General features: G+C 35.5%; 1 protein-coding gene across 1 annotated transcript; it reads left to right on the top strand.

Moving 5' to 3' along the window:
- The first annotated feature begins 641 nt into the window (after window positions 1–641).
- Window positions 642–14,026, top strand: LOC149560332 (U-box domain-containing protein 6-like). The gene is made up of 6 exons (XM_089824603.1): window positions 642–868; window positions 7,777–7,859; window positions 8,035–8,220; window positions 8,497–8,604; window positions 11,485–12,728; window positions 12,833–14,026. The coding sequence occupies exons 2-6, from the start codon at window positions 7,803–7,805 to the stop codon at window positions 13,617–13,619; spliced, it is 2,382 nt and encodes a 793-aa protein (XP_089680729.1). The 5' UTR covers window positions 642–868; window positions 7,777–7,802; the 3' UTR covers window positions 13,620–14,026.
- The last annotated feature ends 13,361 nt before the right edge of the window (window positions 14,027–27,387 follow it).

Genomic DNA, 27,387 nt, shown 5'->3' on the forward strand with positions numbered 1-27,387 from the left:
GTTACACTCTATAATCATTAGTGGGAATGACATCATCAAGAGCAGGTCGAGAAAGCGCCATTTGAAAATATCTTGGAAATTTTGAAAACAATCTGGGATCATCTTCCCGATAAACTACATTAGCTTTTCGCCTGAACTCTGTTTAACAAAGTTGTTTGTATTCACAACTGTCCATTTAACAATGGTGTTTATCAAAAAAATCCACAAAGCTGTGATGGCTTAAAAATACCTGGATTGTAGCTTCTAAGCCGAAAACATATTCTATAATCGGGATATTTTACCCATTTTTAGGTAGCCCGCCGGATAAGTGTAACAGTTTATCCGAAAATAAGCCAAAATAATCGATTTCATAAGATTATAATTGATGACTATAAGTTCTCGTCGGCGATAAAATGTAGTATAAGTGTAACAGTTTATCCGAAAAAAAGCCAAAATAATCGATTTCATAAGATTATAATTGATGACTATAAGTTCTCGTCGGCGATAAAATGTAGTTTAAACCGACGCAGGCTTGGTCCTGCTGGAAACCTACTGTTTCCAACGCGCTTATACGAAACTGCAGTGGACCCCTCTCGCAGGGAATGTTACTTCATGTCAATCTTAGAGATCCCTACAAAACTATAATCCCTCGTTTTGTCAGTGCCGACGAAATGATGAGGTCAAATCTCATTCAGTGCTCAAGGCATGCATTTGGGTATTCCACATGAAGCATTAAGCTTCTTTTGACTTCAATTCTGATTAAAAGTGCCAGTTAGCGATTGGTATAGATGTGGATTTTGGTGATGAGGGTTGAATTGCTGTGAATTCAGCTTCTGGTGTCGTTAAGTCAAGAGGGACGGGTGAAGCTTTGAGGTGAAACTTATGGCAGGTATGGGGATTTCATCTTTGGAATAATCAGCTTGGCCATTTTGTTGGATAGATGTGCTTTGGGAAGCTTATCTTTGATTGGATAAATGGGTTTCTGTTCTGTTTTAGAGAAGAAACTGATATGTTTTCATATTTGGATAAGGGAGAAAAGGATTTCTGTTTTGTATAGGAGAAGCAACTGATTTGTTTTTATGATTGGATAAGTGTCTGGTTTTGTTGGATTTTGGATTTTATCGTTACTAAGTAACCGTGCAATTTCATGATTTCATTTCAGCTAATTGGGTTTCCCGTTGAGAGGATTTCGTTGCTAATAATGCAGTCTTTCGGCCCGAATCGACCATCATGATATTGGGATTGATGTTTATGTGAATAGAGGAAACTTTATGTTTCTCTGCCTTTTGAGGAACGTTTGTAAATGTTATTTCCAATAATTAATTACATCAGTATGAGAGCTGTAAATGAAGGAAAATCTATCCCCGAGTGGACCAAGAAACTTGACATGTAATACCGTCCTACAAGAGGATTCTTTTCTTTTCCTTTCGAGTTCCGGTGAGGTGGTGTAATACTGGGGATTCAGGATATAAATGGAACCTGTTTCAGTGAAAATAAACTCCCTACAATTTATTGCTGAAGCACAGCACTCCGACTGTGATTTTTTTGATATTTTTTACAATATATTTTATTTTAATTCGAACTGGCAAAGCAAATCTACTCGAAAAACCTCTCACCGCTTAGGCTCCGGGATGAACTGTCCTCATAAAAAGTAGCCCTACATCTCTGTTTCTTTTGAAACAAATAGCAGTCATCTGAATTGTGTACTATAATACTTGATAGCTTTCCTTAATCAGTCAAGTATCCCGAGGGAAAGATACTAGCCAAAAGTTGATTGCAATAAAAAGATATCGGGTCCTAGAATCGGAGTTTCTGTGCCTAGATTAATATTAACCTAATTTCATTTGTTGGACCAAGATTACTAAATGGGTACTTCGATAATTCAGAAACATGATTTTCATGAAACACTAAGAACTCAGGGTAGACTAGAGAATAATTTGATTATTTATATTTAAAATCTTTTATAATAGATCAAATATTAATAGGCCAACGGATAGTGATTGAAATTGAGTAAGAGCATGATTTTGTTTTTGGAACAGTGTTTTTGATCCTATACAACATGTGGCCAAAATAAAAACTTGGATTGGACACAAAGTGGTGAACTGTGAAATTTGTATTTAATATTTTTTTTCCTTTAATAGCTTGACTGCAGATTCTATTTGGAAAGAGAGTGCATCGCAGAGCAGCCATGGATGACTCTGGCATTCAACTCACTGGAAGCCTCGCAATTGGTTCATTAAATTGATCCACGTTTGAGCTTAACTTGATCCAATTCTATAGCTGTTAAAAAAACAATGTCACAATTGCATTAATCTCTGTGAAATATTATCATCTTTGCATCTGTGTCTTGCGTTGTGGAATTCATTACTAGTGTTTGATCATTGATTCCTCTGTGAGGCATTTTAAAAATAACTTTAATCATTTCATGCTGTCACAATTCTCAATTCCATTGTCTTATTTGCAGATTTCAGTGGTTTTCTTGGAGTGTCATAGAATGCCAAATAGTATGAAAAAATCTACAAATATTTGAGCTGAAGAGAATCAGGGCCCTTCAGACATTTGCCTGGAAAAACAGGCATGATGAAACAGTCATGCCAGCATAAAACATATTATCTTTTAATCTCTAATATGATTATAGAGTTTTCTAGGAAGAGAAATAGCCACATGTTGGTTGCACAAAACCTGGTTGATTATCATTCATTCAGGGAATGCTTCTGGCATCACATTCTAGTTCATCGATAAATTATAAAGGCAACAACTTTGACAGTTAGGTACATGATGTTTAGGGATAAGCATAACGAGTGTCTTCCTCAGTCAAGGTAATTATTTTGGAACCAATTTTGCTTGACATTACCTGCAAAAAAATTAAGAAATAGATTGGAACACCAATAGATTATTGTAATCTACAACCAATGATGTTCTGAAATTTGCACTGAAGATGCCAACAACTATTGTATTCCATGTCAGTATCCTTTTTTCAGCTTAGATGTCGATCTTATGAATCATTAAGCTTAATATTCTGTGAGACGAGCCTTAGGGATATCAGAAGCTCATAATGCTTTTGTCAAGTTATCTATCACTGTTGCAAAATTAGTATTCTGCAATATGAGCTTTACGGATCCAGAAGCTCATAATGATTGTGTCAAGGGGTCTATTATTGTTGCAAGCCTTATGAAAGGGTTAGCTGGGTAGAATTTTCTGTTTTAGAGACAAATCACAGTTATTTCTGAACTCTGTTTCATCACACATCAACCGACATTCTTGTGTTTAAACTTCAAAGTGATGCCAATTAGGAAATCTGCAGGGTATATTACAAATTTATTGGGATAGGTCTCCACGTTGCTCCAATATGTGTTTATATTTGAAGATATGACGTTGTTCATCTCTTGGCCTTGGAGGTGCCTGATATTGAACATTATCAACAAAATGAGATGCCCAGCAATAAAAGTTCCTCAAACATAAAGGGATGATCGGCTTCCTTGATCAACTATGTCTTCGTCACTCTAGAATGTTTTTGATGCAACTTAGATATCTTAGACACTTTTGAGCCTAGTTTTATTGGCCTTTTCTTAATTATGTCAATGTGCCTGAATTCTGAGAGCTCCCATGGTGTCATCTTGGGCCTAAGACATGTTGAGCATAACTGCCTTCTTTCACCTAAAGAGCCTGGTGCAGATTGTGTTACCATTAGGCAGATGCTCGTTTATTGTTAGGTGACCCAGCCTCACCTTTTCTGTTGCTTCTGCACTCAGATCCATTGATGGCCTAGTCAAGCACCTAATTCTTCATATGCAATTAGGTAGCTTCCTTTCTACCCATATCCATCATCTAGCAAAGTTCAAACCTTCTGCCCTAACTTTGTCTTTGTTTTCAACCTGCCCCCGTCCCAGGACTTCTATTGAAAAGTCATGACCCTTGGTTTAGATAGCCTTTTCTTTTATCTTGAATAGGTTAGAATTTGATTGCTTTACCATTTTTTCACTTACGAACTTTATGATCTTCCACTTGAAAATATTCACCACTTGATGTAAAGCTGTCATTTAGCCCCATATCAAATCTGACAGTTAGTATTTTGTAGGTAATACTTCTAACCTTCTGTTACTTCTGGGTTTGCTTTAGAACTTTTTGATTCTCTGTATATGATATTTAATCAAATTAGGTTCTTAGTTGAATCAAACCCATGTTTGATAAGAATCATTATTTTCTGATATTGTGACAGAAAGCTGATTTCCAATAAACACACTAAATTGCTAATGTTGCCAAACATAGCTTAGTCTTTCCTTATTGCCACCCTAATTTTTTTATTTCTTAGTTATTTGGTAGCTGATCATAAGATATGTGTGGGTTGAATTGACATCCTACCATGGATAACTTGTCTATTAAATTTCCGTAAACATGCCTTCTATAGACTAGACTTGTAAAATACTTAAATAGATCCTCCTGTGATGGAAATGAAGTTTATTTAAATATAGTCTAAATATGCATATTTTGTTATTTTTTGCCTACTGCGATAAGAATCATTTCTCTGTATTTATGTACAATTATGTTCATTTAATTTTATCTAACTAATGGGAAAGAGCTTGGTATCATCCATCCATGTGAATAGAAAAGCTCATAGTCCTTAGTCCTCTAGATAAAGAGCGCTACTGCTCACAAGTATCTGCAGTTTGCAAGCATATTTCTACTTTGCTAAGGCATACATTTTTAATATCTCCCAAGGATGATCTTATTCCTAGAAGAAGGTAATCTATTTCAAGAAACAATTGGAAGTTTTATTTTGTGGGATATCTTTAAAATTTTAAATGATATCAATGGCCTTCTTTAAAGGGAGATGATTGTTGTTAGTCAACTACATTGGAACTGTGATGTTGATGCTGTTATATCTGAGAACAATATAACTAGCATTGTCTTCTAGACTAAATTTGATGCTTGTACATTTGTATCTCCTAAAATTGGGGACCAGTTTAACAAGAACTTTGTGTAAATGTATGAGTTCAAAAATTATGGTGTCCATCACATCCTTCCATAATCTTCATATCCTTTGCAAAAAGGTACAACTACAAACCCTGGAATATGCTACACATTATGATGGTCATATAAGAATCAGTGAGTTTGAAAGCATTACAAATTCACCAAATAGGAATTAGGGTTTTTGTCTAAGAATATGTCAACCCTTAGAAGAAGACAAATATTCTATATAACTATTATGGGTATGGGTTTTTGTACGGATTTGGTACATAGGTATATAAATTTTCTTTTGTGCAGATTGGATATGTGTTGAGTACATCTGTATAAAAATTAAAAAATTAATTTTATACGTGTAGCTTTGAAAGGGAAATTGAGTTCAGATAATCACACACCATGCCTAGAATAAACAAAAATAGTAAAATACTACTTAATTTTAATCTCCTAAACTCAAATGTCATGATAAATAGTTATTTTTCAATTTTTATATAATCATTATAACAGTAGTCTCACAATATAAATTAAATATAGATAATAGAGAGAAAGCTTTCTTTCTTTCTTTTTGAGCTGGTTCCTCTCTCACTTGTCATGCTGTGATCCATTTTTTCTGTCACTCAAACACAAGATAATCCATGGAGACAGAATAACATGTGGTTGCAGCAGAGAACATGAGGTGCCCAAAAACCTAAGAATGTAGTGAATAGAGCTGCTATCCTCCTTGTAATTCCAAATAATGCCACTTAAACCTATGATATTAGGAATATTCTCAAATGTATACTGATTTACAGTAGATTCCCTGTATCTTCTTGATGCTATCATTGATATAGTTGGAACTTAGAATTGATTTTCTTAATAAAGAGGATGAGGGTGACTCAGCTTCTCAGCATGTTTCTGTTTATTCCATTCTTAAAGCTTGTCAAAATTTACTGCCAACAAATTAATAAAAAATAAAAGGAGACAAAATGTGGGTTATCTTTAGATTTGCCCATGCTACCACTTCTTGGTGTCAGATTTGCCTGGATACATCCTGATTCTAGGATAAAAACATGTGTACACTGTCTGATTCCACAGGGTACTATTTGCAATTCTAGATTTGAACATTTATACGTGCATGTGACAGGTTTATGGGTGATCTAGTAACATAGAAAATCTGTTTATGGCCTATTCATATATTGGGGATGGACACTAGAGCAATTTAAGACCATATATTTATGCACATGCTTTGGTAATTTGGGCCAAACATGTCCTTCATTTGTGCTCATTTAGACTGGTATAATGAAACAATTACAAACATGTCCACAAAAGTCTACACTTTAAGAAGGCTATTGCTCCGTCTGCTAAGTTCTAATTTCTTTAGCCTCTTCATGCATTCATTTCAAATTTTCAAGAGATAAACACTAAACTTCCACATAAAGAATGAGATTTGTTGGCAGTGTTGTTTGCAATGTCGTTTGCAATGTTATTTGGCCCTGGGATCTTGTGAAATACTTTAGTTTCTTGTCAGAAGTCTAGGTCAGTTACCCAGAGGTTGATCCATGTTTTCAGTCACAGCCAACTTACTGCTGAAAGAATTTTTAGGTACTTGGATTCCAGTAGATTCTCTCTGACATGCTTTCATATACAGAGTTCTAAGAAATACTTAAAATCTTGGGTGAGTCAGCTCTCTTTTGTTTCTTTGTTTTAATTTTAACGAACTTTTGTATTGGTTGATATATTTACTTCTAGTGGATCTTTTCTGCTGACTTGTACTATACTTAAATATGACCTGACTTCACAAGGAAATGGTACCGGATATGATTGCTGTAAATTTTACACTATCAAACTACATGTTGCAATGCATAAGAGTAATTGAATCCACATATCTTAACAATGGAAACCATCGATGCCTAAAATTATTGTGACACAAATGAATCCAGGAAAAAGAATAAAAAGCATTTACATGGATTGTGGAAATCTGATAACTTTAGTGGAACCCATACACAGAATAATGCTTTTATTTTAGAGTTGGTATTCCATAGAATTTTTTGCTAGGATTGTTGTCAATCAGAACACAACTGCTGGTCAATTTTTTATAACTACTGTTTGATGTACATTTTAAGCGGACAATTAATCATCAAATAAAAAACTCAGGTAGAAAACACATATTAACAATATTACAGCACCTAGCTATCTGCAGTAAAAAATCACTTTCATCTGCACCTACTTTTTAAAATAACCACAATTCCATAGCAAGGATTGATGAATCAAAACCTTAAACAGGGATAATTAAACGTATGATATGGTATAAAATCAGCAAGTCATGCTTCAAAATTCAAATATCTCTTATCCAATCATGTTTTATTTACTCAACTAAAATTAGTTGAGGTTATAATCTTCTGTTGATATGTCGTTGGGGGAATGTTAACCTCATTCTAACCTAGAAACATGGATCATCCTTAAATGCATCCCATATTTTTTACATCACCACACGTCAGCTGGAGTTATGAGTATGGGGGAATTCGAACATAAAGCGTGATGGTACAAGAGCCCCCTGTTACTAATATACCACAGCTCCTTGAACTCACCCAAGTATATTTTGTTTCAAGAATGAAGCAGTAATAACAGCACAAAGACACGATGTAAACAAATTTTGAAATACTATAAAATATAAAACAGTGTCCAGTGACAAACACTCAAGTGCCTACAAATGAGAAGGATAAAATATAGAGATTATATTATGTAGTTTTGTTTATGAGCATATCTTATTGCTTATGTGTGAGGGATGCGATAGAGATATATAGATAGAGAGATTTCTTATGTGAGACTGTCGTTTGCATGTGTCCCGAGGAACAGTATTCTGATGCTGTGTTACATATTTGATGGGGACTGTTGGCACTGCTGTTGAGCAAATCCTATTAGCTGCAAATAATGCAAAGGTATGATTTGTATACTTTAATCACCAATTAGTTATCTCAGCATTGATGTCATATCTTGTAGTTATAGTTATCCCAAAATCACAGATAAGTTACATATAATAACTTAGAAAGATGGTTATGATGGGACTGATCTCTACAACTTCTGCTGACAAATATATCATCGTCTATCATGCAGCTACATGGAGGAATGTGTTTGAAACTTGGTAGGCTTGCCCATAAGGTCATCAAAATTTTTCCATCTTTAGAAGCAGTGCAACCAAGATGCATGCCAGGCATACAGTCCTTGTGTGCTTTGAACCTAGCACTTGATAAGGCAACATGCCTTATCCAACACTGTGCTGATTGTAGCAAACTGTATCTGGTATGGTCCTTTTCCTTTAACAAATCTCAAATGCAAATAGAAATAAAATAGCTCACTGGAAGGAATGCCAAATGTGGAATTGCATTTGAAAAAGAATATAAAAGAGAGTCACAGAGGAATAGACATCTAACTATTCTGTAATTTGCTTTGTAAAATCTATTTTTGAATTGTAGAAGGGATATATAATTTAGTTTCATAGCCTGATGCTCTGTAAGTGTAGAAGTATTGATTTTTTCAGGTTATGTGATGTTCACATTTATGTGCATGCTTTCTCAGGCAGTTACTGGGGATTCCGTCCTTGTAAAATTCACAAAGATCAAGGATGCATTGAATCGGAGTTTAAGGGATCTGGAAGAAATGGTGCCACGGGATTTATCCAGGCAGGTATGTGAGTCAAAAATGACTGCATGTAAATTTATGCATATAATGTACTTTATGGAAGTTAGAAGCTTAGAACTATGTTTTGATATTTTAGAGTTGGATTACATTAGACCGTATGGATGAGGGTAAAGGTAAATTTCAATTTGTTTGTGATCGAATTTATTATCACTGCATAACATGGTTGATCCGTAAAAAAAATTCAGTTGACAATACTCCGCTAGCTGAAAAATATTTAATTACATTTGTCTTCCACACAGATAACACTACATCGAAGCACAAGAAAATTAGTGGATGGAACTCCACTATTTTATTCATACGTTATTGGTATTAAATATTTTAGAGATCCTGCTGAAAAACATTCTGGCTTTGTATGTACATTTTGAATTGACTCTTTTGTTTGCAAAACATGCACCCTGAAAATGTCAAACTTTTAATTGGATTTTGTAAGTTTTTACTTTTAAGATTTTAACATCATTTTAGGAATGGAAACCTGACATCTCATGAAATTTGTGCACCCCTCTTCCTTTCTACCACTCCTGCACCCACACAACTTCTGTGGTACTTGATCTATTTCAATAGAAAATGGTAGTTTTGACTGCTTCAGAGCAATACTATTTCTGTTCAAGTGAAGTATTCTAATGGATTCAGCAAGAACCTTCTTAAGTCTTTAAGCATTTGTTCTATAAATCTCATCAGTCTGCTTCTGAAAATGTAACATCAAATTATCAATAAAATGGTTTTATTTGTGCTTTGCATTCAATAATGCTGATAGTGGTAGTCAGGGGTTAAAAACCAACCAATTCATGCCATAACCAGCAGTAGCACTACCCAGATCGTGAATAGTTTATTTAGTACATTCTTAAGTTTTTCTGTAGATGTCTTTATGGCATCACCTTCTTTCCTAAATTCTAATCACACATCTGTTAGTCTAGCCAATGAGATTCATATAAGCCTATGAACAGAGTTGATATGAAAGAGGAATGTCACACTGTTATTTACAGAGAGGAAAATAATTAAGAATAATTATTGGCACTTGCTAATTTTTGCAACTTTAGCTGAATGAAATCTAAACTTACCTTTTACTTTTCCCTTAGAAGAACACTACCAATCATGAAGTTCTTGAAGCACTCAAATAATTGCATTTGTTATTGAAGTGTTAATGGGAAAGTTTGGGAGATTTGTCTGTTTATGTTGATGGTCATTTTGGTTTGCCTTCAAATGTGCTTTCAAAACTTTTCTAGATAGTTTTATTTATCTGTAAATCTAGGCTTCTATTAAGCTTTTACCCATCGACATATTTGCATTTTATGAAAGGAAACAAAATTGAAGCCAAGACCAGGCTACGGGAGATGACAATCCAGACTACCTGATTACTATATCCTCTGGGAAAAAACTGGAGGAAGAGGAAATGTAGGCACTAAGGCAAGCATACCTTAGAAAGGCAGTTAAATTTTGATCTGAGCTGACAAAAATGATAAACCAAGGAGCCATCTGTGCCAAGGGCTACCATCTCACTTAGCCATCTCCTCCGGTTTGCATCTATTGCATGAAGACCCAGCCTCCCCTCACAGACCACCCAAGACACCTGACCACTTCTTTTTGCACCTGTGTTTCCTATTACTCCTCAAATTTGTGGATCCTAGGACCCAGCTCTACATAGCCAGGCACTGCCTAGAATAGTTGAAACCTCCCTCAGATGGGGATAGAAGAGTTGACAACCCAGAAAATTTAAGTTGCATTCATTATGGAGAATACAGAGACTATCTATGTATTAGTCTGGGTCTTTACAGAATGTCAAATTCCTCAAAGGCATTGTTGATAGGGCTTTTCTCTTGGCTGCAAGTGTGTCATCTTCCATCATTCCCCCCAGAGAAGAAGAGGACAAGGGAAAAAGGCTTCCTGGATGACCACGCAAGTACCAATCTGCCTGCCACTTGCACCTGCTGTTTGTCTTTGAAGTCCTCTATCATGGAGTTGAGTGTCTCTGAGATATCTATATTTGTAAAAACCTCCCATCCTAATATTTTCTTAATAAAATTTGAAGATGTAAGGTTTGGGATAAGGAAGCTATTTTTAAATCCCCTACCTGAGACTGCTGCTCCATGCTGTGAGTATCTTCACTCGTCTCATCAAAAAATTAGCTTTATTGCCTTTCACTCAGATCATGCTATTGTGCACCAGTCAAATAGCTAATACAGAATACCAAGGGAGCAAGGTGAATTGTACTTGAATCTTTTTTTCAGGAAAAGATCTCACCTACTCATGCTGCAGAAGAGAGCAGAGAAGTTTCTTATTATCACCTACAGACATCTCTAGATAGACCTTCATGCCTCTGCCAAAGATCAGCCTTTAATGAGGAGAAATTATTAAACATAGCTATAGAAGGCAAGAACTTAAATTTATGGGGGTTCGAGTGAGATACAATGGAAAATATGTAGGAATTGCAAGGTCTATATTTTCTTCCGAAGCACAATGAAAATTCTGCTTGACTAAAGCTACTGGGGATTTCTTCCAAGAAGCTGAAAATCTCTCCTTTATTTCATTTTCTTCTTTAATGGGACTTGGTAGTTGTTATGTGACCATTATTTCTTCGTTTTGTCTATAACAAGAGCAGAGTTTAAGGAGTAAGAAAATGCTGGTCATTTTTTGCTGCTTTCTACATACCAGGTAAATTTTCATAGATGACTCATGACAGCATTCAGTATTCACTTTGAAAAATATATCTCCTTGAGATATACCATGCTGTTGTAACTGCAAAAAAATTGGAGTTATCATGTCTATATTCCTTCAGTTTGTGACTGCAGAAGTTGAAATCTTTCATTCTTGTGGTAGCACATCTAAGATAATGCTATGTCTACTAAATTTGCAAAATCATATTTGCAGATTGCTGAAATTGTTAAAGAGATTGAAGAAACAACATTTGCATTAGAACCATCAGAGAAGGATGTTGGCGATGCTATTATTGCTTTATTGCAACAGAGTTCTGGCAGTTGCAGCAATTTCTCAGAAGTAGAGTTTTTCAATCAGGCAGCTGATAGATTGGATATAGGGTCTCCAAGGGCTATGTTGAAAGAAAGAAGAGCCTTAAAAAAGCTTCTTGATAAAGCTCAGGCTGAGGACGATCAGAGGAAGATATCTGTCATCATTTATTTCTTACATCTTCTGAAGAAATCTACAAAACGTTTTAGCTATGATTATCTGGACTATGATTCTGAAAGCTCCAATGCACGGTTGCAATCAAGTAGAAGAGTTGCAAGTGAAGCAAATTCTGGAAGAAAAAGTAATGTAAGCATATCTGGACTTCCCTTAGTGGGTTGGGTCACCAAAGAAAGCATTAACAATTCAGAGTGGACACCAGTGCCTCCAGAGGAATTTAGGTGTCCAATTTCCTTGCAGCTAATGTTTGATCCTGTAGTCATTTCTTCTGGCCAGACATATGAACGAGTTTGGATAGAGAAGTGGTTCAGAGATGGCCACGATACATGTCCAAAGACACAGCAAAAACTATCACATCTTTCAGTCACTCCCAACTACTGTATCAAAGCTCTGATTACTAGCTGGTGTGAAAAGTATGGAATTAGGGTTCAAGATCCACTTTCTCAGCCTTCCCCTACAGTGCCTTGGGTTTCAGACATGCATGGTTTTGAGATCCTTTTGCATCCAAATGATGACTGTAAGAAAGATGTCAAAGTGCTCCCGTCAGTTGACAATAATGTTGCTTGCATTGTTGAGGAAGAGGATGGCAATATGCCAGATAGCAATTTGGGTGATAGTTTGCATTTTAATTCTCTACTTGTGGAGGCAAATCAGGAATCAAATGAAAATAATGATGCAAATGTCCCTTTGTCATATGATATAATTGACTCTTACAGGATAGACGAAGATAATTGTTTTCAATATGAAACATTGGTAACAAGTCTGATGACGCCACCTCTTGATTCTCAATGTCAAGCAGCAGAAAAGGTCAAACTTATCTTGGATGATGACGATGCGGCTTGCAATTACATAGGTGCCAAAGGAATTATTCCTGCTCTTGTGAGTTTCTTGCGGTCTGCAATTGATGCCTCTGATATCAAGGCACAACAGACTGGAGCTTTGGCTCTGTTAAGCATTGCAAAGAATGATAGGTATGTAATGATTATGTATCATGGTAATTCATACACAGAAGTATGTGAGTATATATGGTAACTATCAGGTTTGATTCATGAGTCCTATTTGAATTGATTTGTAGGAACAAGGGATTGATCTTATCCGCAGGGATATTGCCCCTTCTGTTGGATCTTATCCGTTCTGAAGCAATTGAAGTGGCATTAGCAGTTATGCTAGCATTGTCCAATTTGGAGGAGAACAAGAGTAGCTTTGTTGCTTCTGGAGCAATTCCTTGTCTTCTTGAGTTGCTGGAATCAGAAGATTGTCATTCTCAGCACATCGCTCTAAGTATTTTATATAATTTGTCAACAGTATTATGGGACTGGTCAAATGATATTCCTGCATGGCCTGTTTCCAAGCTGGCTCAACTTCTTGGCAATAGTGAACATACAGATAAATGCATCACAATTTTGCATAATCTTGCTGGTACTGAAGAGGGAAGAGCAACAATTGTGAGAACTGAAGGATGTATTCTAGCCATAGCTGAACTGCTAGACACTGGCAACCTTGAAGAACAGGAGCTAGCAGTAGACATTCTTCTATTGTTATGCACAAATAGTTTTGAATACAGTCATTTGGTGTTAAGAGAAGGTGTTATTCCATCCTTGGTTACCGTTTCTATTACAGGAAGTCCAAATGGAAGGGAGAAGGCACAAAAATTGCTGGAGTATTTCAGAGAACAGAGATTGAGGAGTTACTCATGGAAGCCTTCTCAACCTGTTATATCAATTTCAGAAACTTTTTTCGATGAAGATTTGTCCCTGGGAGAAATGAGGAAATCAACTAAAACAGTTTCCAAGAAAAGTCACAAAGGAAGAAGTTTCTTCTCAAAACTCAGCTTCTTGCTTCCTACATGTGGTAGAAAATGATGATAATGAAGGAATTATGCTATCGCTTTCCACATTCAGTGTCCTTCATGCTATTGCTTTCCACATTCACCTCAATATTTTTTTCCAAGCTGGTTCTTTCCTTTTAGGGTTTCTCATCTTGTCCATTATCAGTACCATAAAACTCTCCCTATTTTCTTTACCTACGTAAGCCTTCGAATCGTGTTGGAGCTTGCTGCTTTAATGTTGGTATACACTAGTTTTAAAGGACGTGATGAATAAGTTGATACAAAAGGTTTGCAGTTTTCCTCAAATTGAATAGAGAGAGAGATAGACCATGATGACTTTCCTCTTGGGCTATTTTTGTTTGTAAAATACACTAAGGATCTAGATGTAGTTTCAAATTTTTTGTGTTCTACTGTATTCATGATTCTTTATTTTTTGGGACAGTTGTGCACATCCACTCCTAGTTTTATGCTCAATCTGATGGTTGATTTTTATATGTTTTCTGCCCTATCTGGTGGTTGATTTTTATACGTAATATATATAGTTTTTATTGTTTCTTGGGTATAGCCCAATATATTCTCTTACTATGTACTTTCAAGCTGTGTTGACCCTGCTCATTTTGTCGTTGTTTTATGCAATCACTATAATCATATCGAGCTCTCTTGCTGCTATTCATTTTGTTGTTGCTTGATGCAACCATTGTTATTATATCTGTTGAGATTTAGAAGATCAGGAAAAATGCTGATTCATCCGTTTTTTGTTTTTCATAAATACACTTGTCTTGGTAGTGCAGTGATTTTTGTATTTATGTTTTTTCGTGGAAGAGTCCATGGATAGCAAGAAAACACCATGGAATGAAATTAACTCACAGTTCAAGCCTTGGTAGAAACTACGACAATTGAAAAAATTTGGATCTATGAAAGGAAGAAAATATACTGTTTTATTGAATTATATCTTCTATTGAAGATACAATTGCCGAGGGAATGGATCAGTTTTCAGAAAGCTTAACCGACAGTCACAACCTCCTCACCCCATTATGAGAGTCCATAAATCCACATACAGCTTCCACAGCTTAGCCACCCACATTTATGTGGTTTTGTCATCTCACTACATTAAGCAGGAACTAATTTACCATAAAGAAATGGGGTGCTTACAAAATATTGATCAATTCTGTCCCAAAAATTAATTCTGCTCAAGCTATCAAGGAGTTTTGAGGTCTGAACTACTTCCATGATGTGAAAACTATCTGCCATTCCAAACCAGATCATGCCTTTTTCTCCAGACGGGAAACCTGAATACAGATTGGCTCAACGCATTGCCTCCATTTACAAGAACAGATTATGGCCTCTTCTAGGAAATGTACTCCAGCGGCCCAGCCAACTGAGGAGTGACAGCAACTTTCTTGAAGTTGTTTTGCAGGAAAAAACTTAATTTGGCAAAGACAAGCTGATATCCTATCGATACTAGCATGCAGCGTTTCTTTCCCAAGCTAAGCCTCCCATTTTTCAAAGAGAATTGACTGGTATCCCAAGAAGGAAAATCCCTCAGAATCTCCATCTCGATGGGGGAAATGGAACTAAGAGTTTGGTTGCTAGAAGGTCGTTTCCTTATTCCACAATTCATGCTAGATTTTCATGGACCCAAAACTTTATGTTTCTGGATCCAAGAACATTTTAAACTTATTAGATTTGTGGAACTCTTACAGTTACCTAAAGGGCACTTTATTTTGTACTGACATCTAAGGGATCTGGGATTTATTTTTGTAGTAATTGATTCACCCCTCTTGTCTCAGTTACTCTTATATTTCCAACAAGTGGTATCATAGTTATTTTGGTGCTTCCAGAGAAGGTTTTAAGGACCTAAGCTAAAGATCAAAATGTCTTACAAAAGAGAGATTTCCAAGTTGAACAGAGACAATTTTGCAACATGGCAAGGACTCATGAGGTTACATCTAACTACTATCAGTGATTCAAGTAGCAAATATCTTGACACAGAATACAAAACTCTCACTAGAACATTATCAGTTGAAGATATTGTTGAAAAGAAGAATCATAACATCATGATGATTGATATTGCATCTGCTCTCAATTATGTTGAATTTGATGAAGTAAAAGACTATAAAACTGCTCACGAAGTGTGGACCAAACTGAAAGATATCTATGGAGGATATGACAATGTAAGAAGAGCTAGAGCATAAAATCTCAGAGGACAATTTTATCAAATGAAAATGAGAGAAGATGGAATATTGCAAAATATGTGGAAAGAATCAAGGCCAGTGTAAGTGCAATCAAAGCATTTGGAGGAGACATTAAGGAGACAACTGTTGTAAGCAAGGTACTCAGAACTCTTCTTCCTATCTATGCAATTAAAGTGTTTGCTATTCAAAAAATGAGATATGATCCAAATAATAAATTAACCTTGGATGCTCTAGTTGGAAGATTGACAACTTTTGAATTAGACAACTATGATAACTATGTTCCCGTTTTCAAAAATATTGAGTATGCATTTGAAGCCAAACTCTCACTTAAGGAAAAGAGCAAGAAATCAAAGGCCAATCAATTAGGAAGTGAGGAAGGAACTGAAGAAAGTTGCAACAGTGATCTTGAAATTGTTGATGCCATACTTGCAAAGAAATATTTCAAAAGTAGAGGAAGTACAAAGGTAAAATTCCTCTAATCTGCTTTTCTTGTAATAAGATAAGATAAGATAAAATTATTAATGTCCACAAAAAACCAAAACGGTTTATGGGACTGAGCATACAAACAGAAGAGCTAGCCAAGCAAAGGCACCGAACGATGACCGAAAAGGAACAAAACAACAAGAAGAAAGAAAGACAAGGTAAGGACTAAGGGTCCTTCATTGTCACAAAGAAATCCGTAATAGAGAGGTACATCCGTGGACAATCCATAGTCTTCGAATTTCGTGAAGAACCCCTATAGGACTGTCTGTAGAGATTGGTACAATGTTTGACAGATCTAGAATGTGAAGTAGTGGAAGGACTTTTCCAACCCCGCGGAGGAGACAAGGGAGAGAAAAAGGTGGTAATGAGTTGATCAGAAGTCCGTCTCTGATGAAAGGACTGCAGGGTATTCTTTCGAAGATGGGTGGCCTCTTGAAGATAAAGTGCTAAACACCGCTGATCAATATAATTGAAGAACATTGAGAGAGAAGAACAGTCTCTGAAAAGGCAATAGAATCTCCCTCTAATCTCATAGTAATGAGGACAACGAAATATGAAGTGAGTCTCGGTCTCAACCTCCATCAGAGTGCATAACTGGCATAATCGATCTGCCTGATCCATACGGTGATCAGTATGAGCCCTGAGACAATGAGAACCAACCCTAAAAGAGCCCAAAGAGAACTGTAATGCATGATTCCAACGCTGGTAAAGATAGGCAGGACGAACAACAATACCATCCTGAATAAAAAAAAAATGCTCAGCATAGAAGGCCATCTTAGGTCGCAAAGTACCCAGGGGATGACACTAAGTAGTGGTAATATACTGTCTATATATATCTTGTTTGACATTCTCATTCAACTCTTGACGAGAGGGAAGAAGATGAGCAGGGGCATCCAACGAAAACTGATAGGGAGGAAGACGATCAATCTCAATCCCGATCGAACCCAACAAAGAGGTGGCTTGAGCGTACCCGCATCTTGATCTAGCAGAAGTGTCAGATCTCATAATCTCCACCGAAGAACAATATGCCAAAAAAGAGTATCTATGACGATCAACACTTGTCTCCATAAAACCATGAAGTCGATGAAGAAACCAAATCAAGTCAAAAATAACGGCAAGTTTGAGAGGATGAGCACCAAACTCCACTAAAACAATGCTGTGAGGGGTGAATCTGTGACATCTAATGATACGACGCAACAATAGTGTCTGGACCTGCTCAATAGAAGAAAGCAAGGATGAAAAGAAAAGCCACATGCACAAAGGCAAGAAGGAATTCAAAAATCACGAGAACTACAAGGACAAAGGTAAGAAAACTTGTTTAATGGCTAAAGATTTGGATAACAGTGAAAGATGAGATGGTGTATATTGCTATAAAAGATGAGCTTGATGATGGAGATAAGATAACACTTATCTCTCATGTTAGCAAAAATGATACATGAATTATTGACAGTGAATGTCCACACCATATGACTGGAGATAAAACAAAATTTGAACATTTTGACCATTATGATGGAGGTAGTGTAAGATTTGGAAACAATGAACCTTGTTGCATAAAAGAAAAATGTCATATCTCATTAATCAATGAACTTATATGTGATAATGCCTATTGGGTTGAAGGACTAACGCATAATCTACTGAGTGTGACATAGTTGAACAACATTGGATTCAAAGTAGAGTTCATGAATGGCAAGAAAATATTGCTAGATGATAAAAGAGATCTAGTTGGATTTGGCAAGCAAACAAAATGTAATCTATTTTATCTTGATCTCAGTGAATGTTCATGTTCTATTGCTCAAGTAGAAGAAAGTTGGTTATGGCACAAAAGATTGTCATGTAAACTTTGATAATCTGGTTAAGATAAGAAAACATAAAAGAGTAAGAGGCATTCCTAGTTTGAAGAAACCTAATGTGGGTTTATGCAAGAATTGCCAAATTGGTAAGATGGAAGACTAGTTTCAAAAGCAAAAACTATTAGTCAGAAGAAGTCTTAGAAATTGTATATATTGACTTATGTGGACCCATTGGAATAGAGAGTTATAATGGATAAATTTTTTTCATTTTCTTTGTTGATGATTATTCTAGAATGATGACTATAATGTATCTAAGAGAAAAATCAGAAGTTTTTGAAAAATTCAAATGGTATCTGGCAAGAGTAGAAAAAGAAAATGGAAAGAGATTGAAATGTTTAAGATCATATAGAGGTGGTGAATTCATCTCCAATGAATTTAATAATTTCTGCATTGAAAGAGGAATCAAAAGACAAGTATCAACCCTTGGTACACCTCAGCAGAATGGTATAGCTGAAAGAAGAAATATATCCATCATGGATTATGCAAGGACATTGATGATAGAAAAAAAATGTTGCAATCAAATACTGGAAGGAAGCTATTAGCATTGCAGCTCATACTTTGAACAGAGTTTAGTTGAAGAAAGACTCAAACCAAACTCCCTATGAACTATGGTATGGCTACAAACCTAATGTGAGTTGTTTGAAAGTATTTGACAGCAAATGTTATATCTTTAAAGAGTCTATAAAAGACAAATTTGATGTAAAAGGAAATGAAGACATATTTCTAGGATACTCTTGCAGAAGTAAAGCATACAAATGTTTGAATTTGTCTATTCATAAAATCATAGAAAGTGCACATGTGAGAATTGATGAGTTTGCAGAAAGGAGTGAAGAAGAAAGCCACAAAGAGCCAAATGATTACAGAAGATTTATCTACTATGAGCCTGATACCCTGCCAAATCTATCTGAAAGAAAGGAGACTTCACCTACCAAGTCCCCAAAATCTCCAATAGTTATCGAGTTACAGGAAGTGCAAACTTAGTCACAGTCTGAAGGACTCGAGTCACAGTCATAAGCTACTGAGCTAGTTCAAACCGAGCCTGAAGAATCCAAGTCACAGATTGTAGGACTCGAGCCCGATACTGAAGTTCATGATGAAAACAATGGAACTCATACCAAATCGAAAGAACCCGTGTTAGCAGAATATGTCAGAAGACATCATACACCTGATTAGATAATTGGAGACAAATCTAATGGAACAATGACAAGAAGCAAATTGAAAGGTACATGTTTACTTGCTGAATTTGAATCAAGAAAGATTAAAGATGCATTAGATAATGAAAGTTGGGTTGAAACAATGAATGAAGAGATAGAACATATAGAGAAAAACAAAACTTAGACTCTTGTTCCTAGACCCAAGGATAAAAAAGTAATTGGTACAAAGTGGGTATTTATAAACAAGCTAAATGAAGAGGGAAAAGTGTTTAGAAACAAAGCAAGATTGGTATATAAAGGTTATTATCAAGAAGAAGGTATTGATTATGGTGAAGCTTTTGCCCCTGTTGCAAGATTAGAAGGTGTTAGAACTTTACTTGCATATGCAACATAGAAAGGATTTAAAGTGTATCAAATAGATGTTAAATTTGCATTCTTGAATGGAATTCTTAATAAAGAAGTCTACATTGAACAACTAGAAGGTTTTCTAGATCCTAACAAAATAGACATGGTCTGCAAATTACACAAATCATTATATGGTCTCAAGCAAGCTCCTAGAGCTTGGTATGAAAGACTATATAACTATTTGATATAGATTGGTTTTCAAAGAACAAATGATAAAAATAGTCTGTATATCAAAGAAGGACCAGACAAGAAGATTGTGCTGGATGACATATTTGTTGATGACACATTACTCATAGGAAATGATGACTTGTGTAAGAGATTTTCAAAAGAAATGAGCAAGGAATTTGAAATTTCCATGTTTGGAGAGATAAGATTCTTTGTTGGATTACAAATTCAACAGAAAAAAGATGGTATCTACATCACTCAATCTAAATACATCAAGGAGATACTAAAAAAATTTGGAATGGAAGATTCAAGACTAGTTGGAACCTCGATGTCTACCGGACATAAGCTTTCCAAGAATGATGATTCCAAAGAAGTTGATCAGACCACATATAGATCAATGATTGGAAAATTGTAGTATGTAGTACATATAAGGCCTGACATTGCATTAGCAGTTGGTATGGTGGCAAGAGTCTTAGCAAATTATAGAGAAAATCACATGATAAAAATCAAGAGAATCATGAGATATCTGAAAAGTACTGAAGACTATGGCTTATGGTACAAACTCGAAGGTAATCTGGACTTGAAGGTATTTACTGATGTTGATTGGGTAGGAAGTATTGATGACAGAAAACATCACTAGTGGTAGAGCATTCTTTCTTGGTAAAAAACTAGTGTCTTGGACAAGTAAGGAACAAAATTGTATCGCTCAATCCACAACAGAGACAAAATATGTGGAACAAGTAGTTAATTGTTCTAATATTATTTGGTTCAAAAACTATTAGAAAGAATGAAGATAGAGATTAAGGATCCAGTAGTCATATATTGTGATAACACTAGTGCAATCGATATATCAAAGAACCTAGTGATGCATACCAAAACAAAACACATTGCTATAAAATATCACTTCTTAAGAGAATTGGTGCAAGATAAAGAAGTCAGATTGGAATATGTAAATACAAAACAATAGATTGCAAACATATTCACCAAGACATTACCTAAGGATGCATTTTTGTATCTAAGAGGTAAGCTAGGGGTTATTCCTCTGTTTGAAGCTCACAAAATGAAGTTTAGTGATGCATCAACTAGAACAAGTTGAAGATCAATTAGTTGATGCAGTATTGACAAGAGCATATTGCAAATGAATCAGTACTTAAGGTACATTGATATTATCAGAATTGTTGTCTTTGGCATGTGTTGTCAAAGAGGGAGAAGTTTAGTTTCATATCTCATAAATTTTTTTGTTATTACAAAGAAGGAGAAATTTTATGGAGAGATATCAAAGAAGGAGAATGCACATGGTAGAAGTTGTTGGAGATAGAAGTTTTCTGATAGAGGGAGAAACTGAAGAGTTCACACTAACATAGGGAGTTCTTTGAATGAATCTAGGGATATGTTCTCAAAATTTCATTATGTTATGACATGTTGTGTTGTCATCAATGCCAAAGAGGGAAATTATTGGATACAATTGATTAATTATGTGTTGTTTTTGATGTTACACAAATGTCATATCATTATTAGTCAGTGTATTCCAAGCTCGCTCAGATAGTGAAGATAGATTTCTGTATCTACCGAGCATTCTTGTTCATTGAAGGAAAGTCTGTAGAAGATGAGTGTTAACTAAGCTATTGGATGGAATCAATGTTAACTGAGTTCACTTAGTTACCAAAGGATCTTTGCGAGTTTGCAATGTTAATCGAACTTCTGTTGGTTAATGTAGGAAAATCGTTTCTGAGTTAGTATCTACCGAGTTGGGTTGGCTAACAAAGATTTTTTCCGTTTTGGCATATCAAGCTTAATTAATTAATTTATTGATTCTAGCCGATTGAGATGAGGAATGTTAATTATTCTAAGTTGTATTCTAGCCAACTTGACAATAGAAAGGATATAAGGTCAAGTTGTGAGATAAGGCGTGTGTGAAAAGAACAATATTGAAAATTTGAGAATTTCTCTAAGGAAGCGAATCTGAAGATAAGAAGGATGTGTTTGAGGAGTTGAAAGGATACATTCGATCAGGAAGGATCAAGTACAAGCCAGAACAAAGATCTATAATCTGTAATTTAGTTGCATATAAATCAGGTCATGTCATTGTTACTCTTTAATCATTGTAGCAGTGATCTAAATCTCTTAACAGAGTTGGCTTAACAACTATTTGTAAATCCTCTAACAAAGTGATAGTTCAGTTGAATTGTCTAAAGACCTCTAACAAAGCCACTCCTAACATGATGATTAAATCCTTTAATAGAGTCATACCTAACCGTGTGTTTTGTAGTCTTTAACAAGGTTGGCTCCTAAAATGGCTCACTTTCAGAAGAGTGAAAATCATTAACTAGTTGCAATTGGTGGCTTTCCCAAATTGGGTTTCCATGTTAAATCTTGGTGTCAAATGTGTTCATGTTATTTCTTTTATGCTTGCTATCAGAGTTTTAGGTGACTCTACAACACCCCCAGGATCAAATGAAAGACCAAGAAAACTTCCACAAGAGATTGACAAGACAATTGCATGAAGATGCAAGAATGCTATTATTGATAATGGACTTGATTGACATCCAATAGATTGATTTGAAATGTACATAATAGGCCTCCTTATATAGGAGAGGCGATAAGAGACAATGATAAGGAGAATATAAACTATCACCCACACAAGGTGGAATCACATGTCCACCAAAGGTGGATCATCCTCCATTATGCAATGAAGTATGTGCAATAATGAGGATGATAATGTGATAAGTGCACCAATGGTGGATTGACATAAAAAACTATGACCACCTAGAGTGGAATTCTCCTACACCATGTGTTTAATTGTGGTGCCAATTCCCAAGTGTCTCAATCACAAACTACTATTTCCTAAGTAAGCCTAAGTAAGTGTAATTAGTGAATATTTAATTACACCAACACCCCCCTTAAGTGCAACTTAGGGGAATGCATTTAAACTCACAATGCAAGATGATCTCAACTACTAAGCCATTTTAGGTACTCATGTACAATATGCAATGCAATACATGAAATGTAATCTCTCATAAAGTGGAGAAAGAGAGAAAACTTCATGGGAAAAACTCTCCTTCAAAAAGAGAGATGAAAACAAGATGCATGGATGGATGGAGTACTCAAGACCCCCCAAAAATTGGATACATCATGTATATACAAAGAATTCTCCTACACCATGTGTTTAATTGTGGTGCAAACTCTCAAGTGTCTCAATCACAAACAACTATTATCCTAAGTAAGCTTAAGTAAGTGTAATTAATGAATATTTAATTACACCAACACCCCCCCTTATGTGCAAGTTAGGGGAATGCAGTTAAACTCACAATGCAAGATGGATCTCGGCTACTAGGCCATTTTAGGTACCCATGTACAATATGCAATGCAATACATGAAATGTAATCTCTCATAAAGTGGAGAAAGAGAGAAAACTTCATGAGAAAAACCCTCCTCCAAAAAGAGAGATGAAAACAAGATGCATGGATAGATGGAGTACTCAAGACCCCCTAAAAATTGCATACAACATGTATATACAAAGAATGATCCCCTCATAGGAGGGAAATAAGGAGAAATGATATCCCCCCCATAATGAAGAAGCTCCAATGTAGATGAAGAGTACTTGCAAGAAAAATATAATCCAATGCCTACAAGAAACATGTCTCCCCTTAGGAAGAGATAAATACATCAAATGATGAAGAAACCACTCCGTGTAAAAAGTGAGGAAGGAGGAAGAAGATCTCCATATACGCATCTTTGAAGACTGAATAGGTGTCTCCAAGTTCAAAGATTCTGTCACACCATCAAGTTGACCTATGAGATGTAAAAATCTAAGAGAACATGAAGAATTGGGAAATCCAATCTCCAAAGAATGTGAAGAAGTATCTCGAAGATAAGCTTCCTCAGATGTATTAACCAAATCTGCATTATGAGACTCATCTGAAAGAGCATCCAAAAATTCAACCCACATTGCAAGATCTGAAGCGTAAAGATCATTCTGTTAAATAGTAGAACTCATGTTTGAAGAAGCAAGAGCTGGAGGAGTAGGAAGTTCAACACTTATCTCAAGAACAAAATGATTCAAGTGTCCAATATTCTCCTCACATGAATTATTCACCCTTGATAAAGGGTTAGTTACATCATGAATATCATCATCATTATCAACATGTGTAAAAGAATACAAGCATGATGTATGATCAACAACTCCCATAGCTATGACATCTCTAGTCTCCATGTCCCTAATATAGACATAATCAAGAGTGAACTCAACAATTTTACCTTGTGCCCCATGAGTAATTTGGGCAATGGAAAGGATATTAGTGGTCAAGAATGGTACACAAAGAACATCATCAAATTTACCCTCATCCATAGGAATAGAACCTTTCCCATAGACCTTTATGTATGTATTATTACCCATCAATATAGGTGGAGAATTACAAGGCTCAATAGAAGAAAATATATCCATAGAAGATGCCATATGATGTGATGCACCTGAATCAAGAAGCCATTTACCTTGCTTAGAATGTGTAGAAGCAATGAGTGCTTGTCCTTTACCTTTGGATATGATGATGTAGATGTAGACGCTACCTGATATTGAGAAGAATGAGAAGACACTGATGGGGGCAACTGGATATTGTTCTTTTGAAGAATGTGAATGAACTCATCAATCTTCTTATAAAAACATTTATGCTCATCATGTCCTAACTTTTTGCAATAAGCACATTTATCTCTCTTTCTTCTAGATGATTCCTTTATTGAAGAGGACTTGGATTCAATATTATGTTGTGAAGGAGAGTCAGAACCTTTGTCATGTTTCTTAGGATCTTTGTGTTGTTTATTTCCCTTTCCTTTGGGAGCCTTTGTAGAGGAGTCATTTGCAACCAACGCTTGATGCTTTGAAGGCTTTAATTGACCCATGTGTGCTAACTTTCCTTGTTCCCTTGTGAGTTGAGCTACAAATTCATCAAGAGAAGATATTTTATATGCATTGCCAAGAGCATCCATAGTAGCATAGAATGTGGAAACAAATATTGAATATTCAGGACCTAGCTTGGAAAGAATAGATAATATCAATTGCTCATCATCTTTAGTAATGCCACAATTAGAAAGCTCCAATCTAATAGAATTGAACTTAGAGAAAAAGTCTCGAATATTGTCAAAATCACATGGACTTAGACCTATAAGTTCATGCTCCAACTCGAATTTTCTTATTCTATTAGGTTTACAAAAGATTCCTTCCAATGTAGTCCAGGCGTCATGAGGATGTGTGCAGGATGCAATATGATATAATAAATCATGAGAGATGGTAGATCTAAGAGAGCCAAGTGCTTTATCCCTTCTATCAAACCATTTCCTTCTTTTTGCAACACTTGTAGCTAGTTCTAGATCCTATCCAAGAATCATTCTAAGCAAGCCAATACTCATCAACTGATTAGAAACTGCGTATTTCCATTCATGATAGTTATATGGAGTGAGTAATGGAACTCTTGAAAAATCCATAATGAAATCAAATGATGACTAAAACCAATTGATAACTCCTTCAAATTACTGCTTCAATTAAGAAAATTGAAATCCAAGTATTCACCAAATGTAAATATAGCCAAAAAAGACCTATTTATGAAAGTGATATGTCTACTCAAGATCACTAAAATTTGATTACAGATCTGGAAAGTAGAGGAAAAATCATGCACTTTCAAAAAAATTGCAGATGAAAATGTTATCAGATATGACTAAACAAAGCCTTGAAAGTTGTAAAAAATGGGATTTGTGATTTTAAAAAAATCTTAGAGATAGATATCAAAATCACTTACACCACTGTGTAGATTGTGAAATTCTACCCTAAAACAAAAAAAATTGCTTGGAAAAAGGAGTCCATATGAAGGAGATATCTTTATTTGAAAATTGCCTTTGAAATTATTTCTTCTGAATTGTCGTTACTTCACATTCAAAAATAAATGGCTCTAGATTTGGCCTTAGATGTCTGATTTGGATGAAACAAAATTCAATTTAGGGGTTTTTGGACCTCTTCTATATGATGCCAACCTCTGATTTGCACCAGTAAGCTTTAATTTTCACCTGCAATAGAAGGTCACAAAATAGAACTCTCGAAATCTCCTCCAAATTGCAAATGTTGCACCAACAATAAGTCAAGCCAAGATTGCACTTCTTGAGAAGAGGTCTTCACACCACGAGAGCTCTGATACCATGTTAGAGTTTTAGGTGACTCTACAACACCCCTAGGATCAAATGAAAGACCAAGAAAACTTCCACAAGAGATTGGCATGACAATATCATGAAGATGCAAGAATGCTATTATTGATAATGGACTTGATTGACATCCACTAGATTGATTTGAAATGTACATAATAGGCCTCCTTATATAGGAGACAAGATAAGAGACAATGATAAGGAGAAGATAAGCTATCACCACACAAGGTGGAATCACATGTCCACCAAAGGTGGATCATCCTCCATAATGTAATGAAGTATGTGCAATGATGAGGATGATAATGTGATAAGTGCACCAAAGGTGGATTGGGATAACTATGACCACCTAGAGTGGAATTCTCCTACACCATGTGTTTAATTGTGGTGCCAACTCCCAAATATCTCAATCACAAACTACTATGCCATGCATTATCTTAAGTAAGCTTAAGTAAGTGTAATTAGTGAATATTTAATTACACCAACACTTGTAATTAAGTTAAAGTAACGATAATCACTGATAACATCTTAAGATCTGTAAAGCTAATTCATTACCAAGTATATTTAGTTCTTACCGAGTTATAACATTTTATGTGTGTTTGCCGAGCATCAACAATATTCAGCTTTCAGAATTTATTTTGTATCGACATCTAAGGGATCTTATATTTATTTTTGTAGTAACTAATTCACCCCTCCCCTCTTAGTTACTCCTCTTATATTTCCAACACCTTTAAGTGTGGGATTTGTGCTTTGAGGGTGAATCTCTAGAGAAGGTCAACTTCCTTACAATCATGAAGCACCTAAACTAATTTTTTTGAAGAAAAGAGAGAAGGAATGCATGAAATGAAATGTTGAAAGGGAAAGGGGTAATGCACTGGATTGAAACATGGTTACTACCTTTTCCTATAACTATTCTAAACATCAATGAAACACCCAAATACAACACTCTTAACTCTAATTGATCTCCAAAAAATCACATGTAGGTTTGAAACTAATGAAAATGCTGAAAGGAAATGTAATTTTCACTATGCAACGATTTCCAACATATTAAACACAACATACAAATCAAGAAAATAGAGAAAGAAAACATTCACTACATGACACATGCATGGACTAGACAACAAAATGACAAGAAAATGTAAGAAACAATATATTTCATTAATGGAAGGCAAAGAAATACAATTATAGAGCATAATGTTGCCGCAACATGCAAACAGAGAAGACCCCATAAAAGTAATTACAAACTTGCCTTTATAGTAACTACAAACTTGCCTTTATAGATCATGCATAACATAGATGTTTCCATAAAGTTTTAACCCAACCATAGTGGAGTTGAGTTATAAAAAAGCAATTGTGAAAAATTAGAA

The sequence above is a fragment of the Cupressus sempervirens genome, chromosome 4, assembly GCF_028749045.1.
Source record: "Cupressus sempervirens isolate cs-2001-9-10 chromosome 4, ASM2874904v1, whole genome shotgun sequence".
Lineage (NCBI taxonomy): Eukaryota > Viridiplantae > Streptophyta > Pinopsida > Cupressales > Cupressaceae > Cupressus > Cupressus sempervirens.

Bases quoted from the DNA above. Each gene is read 5' to 3' on its own strand.
- LOC149560332 (XM_089824603.1), top strand. From the start codon at position 7,803: ATGGGGACTGTTGGCACTGCTGTTGAGCAAATCCTATTAGCTGCAAAT. The intron at 8,221-8,496 runs GTATGGTCCTTT...ATGCTTTCTCAG, and splicing joins ATTGTAGCAAACTGTATCTG to GCAGTTACTGGGGATTCCGT. The intron at 8,605-11,484 runs GTATGTGAGTCA...TCATATTTGCAG, and splicing joins CACGGGATTTATCCAGGCAG to ATTGCTGAAATTGTTAAAGA.